Raw genomic sequence first — 10000 nt, 5'->3', positions numbered from 1 at the left:
GTACAGGTGTTCCTAATAAAGTGTTAAGTGAGTGTATGTTTAAACCTTCTGTTACATACATTTTAAGACATAGTTGGTTGCAACAAAGTTTAAGAAATAGTATGAATGGAAGTTCAAGAAGAGGTCAAGACAGACATCTGTTCACAGGACCAGTTCCTGTGATTCAGATTCCTTCAGTGTGAATGGTGCGTTTGTGCTCATTGTGGAAGCTCTTGTTCTGTGTCCTTGGAGAAGGCACATGTTATCTTTAGGGGAGTGCGCCCTCTAGGGGTTTAACTATGTACTGTTCCTATACAGTATTACAAAAGATAAAGTCAGGTATTGTTAGATAAAGTCAGGTGGTTGTTTCTCTTCTAGGGATGTTGGAATCAGTGGAGGTAGAAACATGTTTGATACCATTCCTCATTCCGTTCCACGTAGTACAATGAGCCAGTCCTCCGATTTCTACCTCCACCAGCCTCCCCTGGTTGGAAACTAGGCTTTCTGAAACAATGGGGCATTTCAGCCAAATGTGTTGAAAAGGTTTCTTTATTCAAAGCCTTGAGTTAGAGTGACATCTGCTGGCAGCAGTTGTTATAGCAGCCAAAAAAAGCTTTCATATTCAAACCAGTTAAAGCTAAAATTTAGCACCACACGTAATTTATCACATGTCTATGCTGTACGTTGTGCTTTGGTGGTTTTATGAAAGCTCTGGAACGGGTTTCTCCTGATTTGGTATGTTCTGTACTGAACACAGGGGAGGCTGGTGGAGGTAGAATTCAGAGGATAGGCCTCCGATTTCTATCTCCACCAGCCTCCACTGACTGAGCCTCACCATGTCTTTGTCCCTGGACTGATTGGGTTATGTTTAGTCAACTGAAAACACTGTTATGAAACATTTAAACTATATTTCCTCTTGGATAATTCTGAAGTGATTGTGTGTGTCTGTTCCCTGCAGGGTACAGTATCATGACTGAGGTGTGTGTGTGTGTGTGTGTGTGTGTGTGTGTACTGACACTCTAATGTGGTTGTGTGTGTGTGTGTGTATTAACTCTACTGTGTGTGTGTGTGTGTGTGTGTGTGTGTGTGTGTGTATGAACTCTAACGTGGTTGTGTGTGTGTGTGTGTGTGTGTGTATTAACTCTAACGTGGTTGTGTGTGTGTGTGTGTGTGTGTGTGTGTGTGTGTGTCCCTCCAGGGTACGGCATCATGACTGACGGATGCACGACGTTCATCAACTCCTCCACCTGCACCGTCAGCTACCAGCCCACCAACCCCCCCATCGTCTTTGACCTCCCCAACCCCTAGACCCCCTCACACAAACAAACCAGCTTTTTTTTTTTTTTTTATCAAACCAGTTGTTCTAAATGTTTAATCTCCAAGATATTTGTCTTTTTTAAACTGCTTGTAAAAAAAAAAGAAAAAAAAAAAAGAAGCATGAATTGAAAATCTGGTTCTGATTTGAAGGTCATATTGTTTGAATGATGATCTGAGCTTTTGTAAATGTCTCCCGTTTGTTTTGCATTTGCTGCATTGGCTGGGTTCATGTTCTGTTGGTATGTTCTTAGATCCCCTTGATCAACACTTTCCTGGAGCAGAATAAGCCTAGAGCAGGACCCAGAATAAACCTAGAGCAGGACCCAGAATAAGCCTATATCTGGACCCATAATAAACCTAGATCTGGACCCAGATTAAGCCTATATCTGGACCCAGATTAAGCCTATATCTGGACCCAGAACAATCCTAGATCTGGACCCAGAATAAATCTACATCTGGACCCAGAACAAATCTACATCTGGACCCAGATTAAGCCTAGATCTAGGCCCTATCCAGACCCAACCCCTAGCCCCTTCATCCTAGACATGTGTAGGTCTGAAAGGGTTAAGTCGGTTCAGTATAAGAAAGATGGCAGAAGCTCCATTATGCCCTCCAAGGGAGGCTGGTGGAGGTAGAAATCGGAGGACGGGCTCATTGTAATGCATGGACTGGAATACCATTCCTCATTCCATTCCACGCATTACAACGAGGCCGTCCCCATGTTCTACCTCCACCAGCCTCCCCTGGTGACCACTGATAGGCTAGGTGGAGGTGTGGCCATCTTGCTCATGCATTCCTTTCAGATCTACACACATCGATATAGGGAGAAAGGTCAAGAGGTCGTTCCTGCATAGCGCCCTACACCAAGAAGCACCTTCAGGAGGTTCTCCATTGAGCATGATGTTTAGTTCAGGGTATAAACAGTTTAAAGAACCTTCAGGAGGTTCTCCATTGAGCATGATGTTTAGTTCAGGGTATAAACAGTTCAAAGTGCACATTTGTACGGTTCCCCCATCCCCCTTCATGGACTTAAAAGAAATGGACTGGTGTTGGGTGGAAACTGTCTTCACCTCAATCGCGGAGTAGACTTAATCTGGGTCCGGGGGAAGCCAGCCCCTGTGCTCCTGGTCAGACAGGATGGTACTCTGTCTACAGCGGTACTCTGGTTGAAGCGTCGGCAATTCCTGACATCTTCACGATGGTTTGATATGCGTTTAACATTGAAACTTAAGTTATTTGGTCTCTGTTTGTGGACATGTGCATTGTTGATACTGTATGGATTCAGTTGGTTGTGTTATACCCCAGTAGGCCAGGGGAGGCTGGTGGAGGTAGGAATCACAGGCCCATCCTCCGATTTCTACCTCCACCAGCCTCCCCTGCAGTATGCACACTCTTGTTTTTATGGATTATGATTTTGGGAAGATGCATCACAAGCTTCTTCCTCTGTTTAAGACCATTGATTGGTCTGTCCAATGTTGTGGTACATGTTCTGAGTCGTAAACTTGAAAAATAACAACTTTACACAAATAGTCAATGAAACAAAAAATAGTTCATGGGTACTTTAGCTTGATATTCATTCATAACAACAGATGATGTATTTTGTCAAATGTCCCTTCCTGCCAGGGAGTGTATATACCTGTACGTACGTATGTGTATGTTTGTGTTCAAGGAATTCATACTCCCTAGACTCACAGTCCCACTCAAGATTTATTAAGTAACAATTTCGTTCGTACAGAATGCTGTCCATCGCAAACTTGCCAGAATCTGTTACCGGATTGTGTTACCATGTTTTTATTTTTTTTTGTGTTTTTAAAAACAATCTCATTCTTATTATGCTCATATACAGTATATTCAACAGCTTGGATGTCACAACACTTGCCTAAGCAAAGTTAGATTGATCCCTAAATTTAGCGAATTTTGTTTTATTTTGTATTTTTCTCAGATTTTTGCACTGTGTGAAAATGCAATCTTGCTAGCACAAAAAAGTTGCCAACGGTCGTCTTCTCTGTCATTGTAAATGCCTGATTAGTTTCCTGGTTTATGAAACTCTCTTTTTTTAACTTGTGATAAATTTAGTTGCCTTTATATGCAAATAAAATTGCAAGATTTGTACGGTTGAATCACTGTCTATTTCTTTGTATGAAAAATACTCTACGATATTGACATCTCTCTCCCTCTCAGATGGAGGTTTAACCTGTCTCTGTCAAAGAGCCACCCACTGCCTCTCCCTTCCTCACCCTCTGTACCTCTCCTCTCTCCCTCTATTCCTCTTTCTCTCTCTCTTCCTCTCCTCTCTCCCTCTCGCCTCTATATCTCTCTCTCTTCCTCCCCCCTATCTCCCCCCCCCTCTATCTCTCTCCCCCTCTATCTCTCTCCCCCTCTATCTCTCTCATCCCTCTATCTCTCTCCTCCCTCTCTCTCTCCCCCTCTATATCTCTCTCTCTTCCTCCCCTCTCTTCCTCCCCCCTATCTCTCCCCCCCCCTCTGTCTCTCTCCCCTCTCTATCTCTCTCTCTTCCTCCCCCCAATCTCTCTCCCCTCTCTATCTCTCACCCTCTCTCTTTTGGATAGATGTTTAACCTGTCCATGCGTAGGGTAGGGTAGGCAACAGCCCTGTACCAGGAGAACCTGTACCAGGAGAACCTCCAGCCTGTAGAAGTGGGTCTCACCCCACAGTTCAGAGTCACTGAGTCTCCAACATTCAGCCACCAGGCAGGAGACACACTTAAGACAGCATCAGGTTTGCCTCATGGAGAAATCATTCAAACATTCAGTCCAGAGAATGTGTAGCAGTCTGTCACTATTCAAGTAGATGCCAGGTGTCCTCCAGCTGACAAGTGATTTGGTTTTCTTTGGTGAAGAGGTTTTAAATGGGAAGCTGATTATAATGAGATATAATTATCATAATTATAATTATAACTAATTGCAACTAATTATAAAGCGCAACTATCTCTGAATTAAAATCTCTGCTTCAAGATATCCTCCTGGTTTGTGGTGTTGTGCTTTCTTGCGGAAAGTTGCGATGGAGTGGAAGTTCTCACCAGAACCAGAGATGTTTTATTCAAGTGCACCAACCTATTGAAAACAGATTTCATGTTCCTCTCAGCTCCAGCTCTCTGAGAGATTCTCCCAGAACAGTCGCCCACCCGTCAAACCAACGACTGGTTGATATTCGAGGCATTTTCAGTCACACAACCGCTTGTTATGGATTTAAAGGGTTAAACTTACTGCTCACAGTGATGTTGACAGCATTACTGTACTCTCCTGACCCAGACTCACACTAGTCCACACCACTGTCCCATGTTAGATGGCTGCTCTTGATGTTGCATGTGGATCTTGTCACTGATCCTCGGTCAGTCCCACACTCCGAAACTCCTCCCAGTGACTTGTACCTCTTCACTCTCCGTCCAGTAGACTTCCCCTCCACCTCACACCACGCTGAGAGAGGCTCACCATCAAAGCGCTGAACTCTGTTGGGCCTGACACTCAGAGAGGCTGGAGGTGACCGACCTGAGACACACACACACAGCACCAACGAAAGAGAGACACTCAAACACGAAGTTAAGAATTTACCGACTCATAAAAAAATAAATAAAAAAAAAGGTTGAGAATAAGATAGAGGGGTCAGAGACCGAGAATGTCCTGCAGTGACTCACCTGCCACCCAGAGAAGCTGAGGATCTCTGCAGCGTGTCTAATACACTGGGTCTCCTCTCCCAGGTCTACACACATATACCCCCCCTGTGTGATTCAGACCAACTGAGCTCAGAGAGTATGAGCCTCCAGGCACACACTCACTCACTGTCTGATAGCAGCTCATCACCGTCTTGTGAAGGGAAATGGCCTGAAGTAGAACCCCCAGCCTGTAGATGAGTCATCAACCCCACAGCTCAGAGCCACTGAGTCTCCCAACGTTCTGCAGCCAAGCAGGAGACACTCTCAGGACACAACCCGGTTCCTCTCTGTGACCTGATCATGACCTGTTCCTCCCTGATCATGACCTGGACGTGGACATGTTGAAGTTAAAGCACTTTAAGAGGGAGGGTGTGAGAGAGAGGAGGATGTGGAAGAGGGAGGGAGATTAGGAGGAAGAGTGGGAGGAAGCGTCTCATCAACACCTTTATGGATGAGTCTAGAGAGCAATAAGACACACTGGGCCGTTCTGTCGTCCCAGTCCGTCCCTGCAAATGGGTGAATGACATCTAGTGGGTCACTGTGCCTAAACATTTCCAATGATGACACTGTATTAGTTACTTCCTTGGCTCTCAGTGGAAAAAGGTTTGCCCTGGGCTTTAGATTGCAGAATGTAACAGAGCAACAATGTTATCTTTAATGGAGCTGTATTGTGTCTGAAACTCAGGTTTGTCAACTTAACATAACATAACAGGCTTAAGATTAAAGGTCGCTGTGAGTGTGTGTGTGTCTCTGTGTGTGCACTTTGTGTGTGTACTTACTGTACTTGTAACTGTATGTGTGTGTGTGTGTGTGTGTGTGTGTGTGTGTGTGTGTGTGTGTGTGTGTGTGTGTGTGTGTGTGTGTGTGTGTGTGAGACTGTGTGAGTATGACTATGCGTGAGTGTTTCTGAGTGTCTATGTGGGTGTTTGCAGGATTACCATGCACGTGTGTGAATGTGTCATGCTTTCTTTCCGCTTGTTGTTGTGACTTGAGGGATTGACTCTCACGGTTAACCTCCGGCGGGAGGTTAACCTCATTCAGCGGGAGTGGGAGGAGTGGGAGGGAGGGAGGGAGGGAGAGAGGGAGAGAGGGAGGGAGGGAGAGAGGGAGGGAGGGAGAGAGGGAGAGAGGGAGAGAGGGAGGGCTAGAGGGAGGGAGGGAGGGAGAGAGGGAGGGCTAGAGAGAGGGAGAGAGAGAGGAAGGGCTAGAGAGAGGGAGAGAGAGAGGAAGGGCTAGAGAGAGGGAGAGAGGGAGAGAGGGAGAGAGGGAGGGCTAGAGGGAGGGAGAGAGGGAGAGAGGAAGGGCTAGAGAGAGGGAGAGAGAGAGGAAGGGCTAGAGAGAGGGAGGGCTATAGCGAGGGAGGTACAGGAGGAAAAGGAGTGGCTTCCTGTAGAGAGCTGTCACTTCTCCCAAAGCTCACCCTCTCAGTGGCGGCTTTAAGAGTGACAATAGAAGAGTGGACCAGGAGTGCTGAGGAACAGAGAGAAACAGAGAGAGTGAGAGAGGGAGTCTACTCCCTGAGCTGAGGAACAGAGAGAGTGAGAGAGGGAGTCTACTCCCTGAGCTGAGGAACAGAGAGAGTGAGAGAGGGAGTCTACTCCCTGAGCTGAGGAACAGAGAGAGTGAGAGAGGGAGTCTACTCCCTGAGCTGAGGAACAGAGAGAGTGAGAGAGGGAGTCTACTCCCTGAGCTGAGGAACAGAGAGAGTGAGAGAGGGAGTCTACTCCCTGAGCTGAGGAACAGAGAGAGTGAGAGAGGGAGTCTACTCCCTGAGCTGAGGAACAGAGAGAGTGAGAGAGAGAGCGAGAGAGGGAGTCTACAAGCCACCCGTCTCCCTCAGGTATCTGATGGCAGAGTAGAGGCTCAGACAGAGACACAGAAGGAACTACAGAACGGATGGTGTCAGTTCTGCACTGCTCAACCAACTCATCATGGATCTCATATGAAAACCAACACTGGTAATGAGACCAAGTCGTTTGATAGAGAGAGAGCATGTGGCTTGTACGTGTGTGTGTGTGTGTGTGTGTGTGTGTGTATGTGTGTGTGTGTGTGTGTGTGTGTGTGTGTCAGCAAATCTTTTAGCCTTTAATGTGAATTGTTTTAAGCATATAACATGTGGAATGCTTGCATGTTTGTGTGTACATCTGGAGAACGTCATACGTACTTACTGTTCATAGGCACTTATGTCTTTACTTTACTTACTATTTCTATGCCTATATTTGCTCAAGCTTGAACATATTTTAAAAAAATAATAATAATCTTCCTTTCTTCTACAATTGTGACTGTCAATACCCCCTGGTCCTAGCATAGATTACTTTTTCTTATGATGATTGATGGATAGATGATTCACTCACTTAGACAAATGTATTTGTTGTCAATCGCTTTGGATAAAGGCGTCTGCTTGTAAATGTAAATGTAAAAATGTAAATATCTCTCATTATATTCTAGATATTATCCATATCTACCTTTTGTCAAGATCACTGTTATCACCGATGGGTTTGTCTGTCACATATGTAGGCCTATTACAAAAATAACTTCCTGGTATGTGTTCTTGGTCATGTGTGTCCCCCAGTTCCTCAACTTTGTTTGTAAGCTGTCCTGCCAGCAGTGCACCAGTCTCAGGCCCAGCCTCACTGTCTGCTTACTCACAGCGCCGTCCCAGAAACGAGTGCAGGTGTAAACAATGGTGAATCTACAGATGAGGGATGCTGCCCCCCCCAGGGAAGATTTCTCTTGAGGAACAGCTTTTAAACTCTCATTTCTAGTGACTTTTGAGAAAAGTATACAGACAAATATTAACTTTTACAGTTGACAATTGAACAACAACAATTGAAGCAAATTACAAGCCTGGGGGGGGGAGCGGGGGGTCAAGCCTGCGGGGGGGGAGCGGGGGGGTCAAGCCTGGGGGTGGAGCGGGGGGTAATGCCTGAGGGGGGGGGGGGGGCGGGGGGTAATGCCTGGGGGGGGGGCGGCTGGCAGAGGGTACTCTGGGATTTAGGGCCATGCATACTGTACTGAATCCCAGTGTGACTGCATTTACAACAGGTGTCGTCATTTCTGCACAAACCACGTTCTACCTGTCTGGCAGGTTATCAGACGGATCAGTGTGCAGACGGAGTCACGGTATCGATCGTAAGACAATGGCGTGACGGTGACTGTGGATATATTCAACTGAGCAACCGTTTTTAAGTACTCTTTCTGCTACTATACAAAAACATTACTGACTATCACTCATTCACACATTACTGACTATCACACATCCAGAACTCCCCAACCCCCCCATCTTTCTCCTACACCCCTCAAGCAGACTTATCTGAGGTACTCCTGTAATGATATCTGATGCTATCTGAGGTACTCCTGTAATGATATCTGATGGTATCTGAGGTACTCCTGGAATGATGGTTGTATCTTATGGTGTCTAGTTTCATTTCCTGATGTGTGTTTCGCTGTTGACATTTTACATTTACATTTATGGCATTTAGCAGATGCCTTTATCCAAAGCGACTTACAACAAATACATTTGTTTAAGTAAGTGAATCATCTATCCATCAGTCATCATAAGATAAAGTAATCAATGCTCAGACCAGGGGCCATAGGCAGTCACAATGCTAGAAGAAGGAACTTTTTATTTTATTTATTATTTATTTTTTATTAACAGGAGAGCAACTTGTACAGGGGGGTAGTGGGGGGTGAAGAGGTCTTTAGGATGGACCTTTAAGATGTAGCCTGAAGAGACGGGTCTTCAGTCTACGGCGGAAGATCAGTAGAGACATGAGTGTCTGAGCGTTTGTGTCCCTTTGAACCCAATGTTTAGTTTTGCTTTGTCTGTGTGTCACAGTGCCATGGCAACAGCAGGTCCACAGAGGAGGAAGGTGTCCTCTCTCTTCATCACCTTGGTGTCTCAGTACCGAGCTAGAGTAACACAACTGCAACACGCACGCAACAAACACAACGCCACCAAGGCCGTGCAACACACACCCACGCGGGCGGGCCTGGGGGATAGCACCCATCCATACAAGCCCAGTGATGTAAAAGTCTCAAGACACAGGCGAGAGAGTAGCCCGTCTGAATCCCATGGCAGTGGGCATAACGGGGTCCAGGGTTCTCCTACAACTGCTTTTGCCGGACCTCCATCCCTCTGTCCCTGTGACATCACCCTGGGAGACAACAAGCAGCAGCAGCAGCAGCTCACAGAAGACAAGGGTCCAGGAGGTACTGAGAATAACTAGAACATCCTGATGTGAAATGAAGAGAATCTTTATTTTTCTTTTGTGTCAGATGAAGTGTACTGTTGATGGACAGCAGCAGCATAGCACTGATGATGGACACATCTATTACTGACAGCATCAGTTACCCATGTGGGGTGATTCTCCGCTCGGGTCCAGGATGACTTCCGGTCGGGTCGGGTCGGGTCTTCCGGTCTAACGCTTCAACATATTCTTTGATAACTATCTTTTGAAACATTAAGGACAGATCAGTTTTGTTAAGAAAGGGTCAGTGGTACAAGAAGACCATGCCTACTGTGGCATTAGTCAGACTGAGGCGTAGAAAGGTCAGAGGTCAGGGCAGGTTTCAGTTGAGGGATGGTGTTATGCTGCACTAATGTACTGTACATGTCTCACATAACATGATTGGCACGTTTGATATAACTAATCAACTTTCTGACACATTTACAACAGGACAGAAAGCATTTTCCTACGGAATGTTTCCGATTGCAGCTAGTGGCGAGGTAAAACAGTGCAGCCCAACAAAATAAAATGACTCTCTCTCTTCGTACAGATTTGTTGTTCACGTCGTTAACCCGAATGTCTTCCCCTCCAAAGAACATCCTGTCCGGGACTTACGAAGAGGAACCAGATGAGGAGCGTCGACTCGTCACAATCGGAAACTGTCCTGCTTCTGTGAAGGACTTCAAGTCTCTCTGTCCTTCACAGAAAGATTTCCCTTGGTTGACTGATGATGTGAGTATAGCACTATGATACATGTGATATCAAAACAGACTACCACATTAGTACCACATTACCACATTAG

The 10000-nt window shown here is 45.9% G+C and overlaps 2 protein-coding genes across 3 annotated transcripts in view; both read left to right on the top strand.

Moving 5' to 3' along the window:
- The window catches only part of mpped2 (metallophosphoesterase domain containing 2b), a 26382-nt gene extending 23749 nt beyond the window's left edge, over positions 1 to 2633 (top strand). The window contains exon 7 of the mRNA XM_083667123.1: positions 1178 to 2633. Within this exon, the coding sequence (XP_083523249.1) occupies positions 1178 to 1287 (110 nt within the window). The 3' untranslated portion in view covers positions 1288 to 2633. The remainder of the gene's footprint in view (positions 1 to 1177) is intronic.
- Positions 2634 to 6385: 3752 nt separating this feature from the next.
- The window catches only part of LOC310801772 (uncharacterized protein), an 11115-nt gene continuing 7500 nt past the window's right edge, over positions 6386 to 10000 (top strand). The window contains exons 1-4 of one of the 2 annotated variants that reach the window (XM_083665892.1): positions 6386 to 6927; positions 8808 to 9181; positions 9649 to 9698; positions 9793 to 9930. In XM_083665892.1, coding sequence (XP_083522018.1) covers positions 6866 to 6927; positions 8808 to 9181; positions 9649 to 9698; positions 9793 to 9930 — 624 coding nt within the window. In that variant the 5' untranslated portion in view covers positions 6386 to 6865. Of the gene's footprint in view, positions 6928 to 8807; positions 9182 to 9648; positions 9699 to 9748; positions 9931 to 10000 lie in introns of both variants that reach the window. The other variant, XM_083665893.1, reaches the window with a different exon arrangement.

The sequence above is a fragment of the Argentina silus genome (genome assembly GCF_951799395.1).
Source record: "Argentina silus genome assembly, chromosome: 3".
NCBI lineage: Eukaryota > Metazoa > Chordata > Actinopteri > Argentiniformes > Argentinidae > Argentina > Argentina silus.
This window is presented reverse-complemented; position numbering and strand designations above follow the sequence as displayed.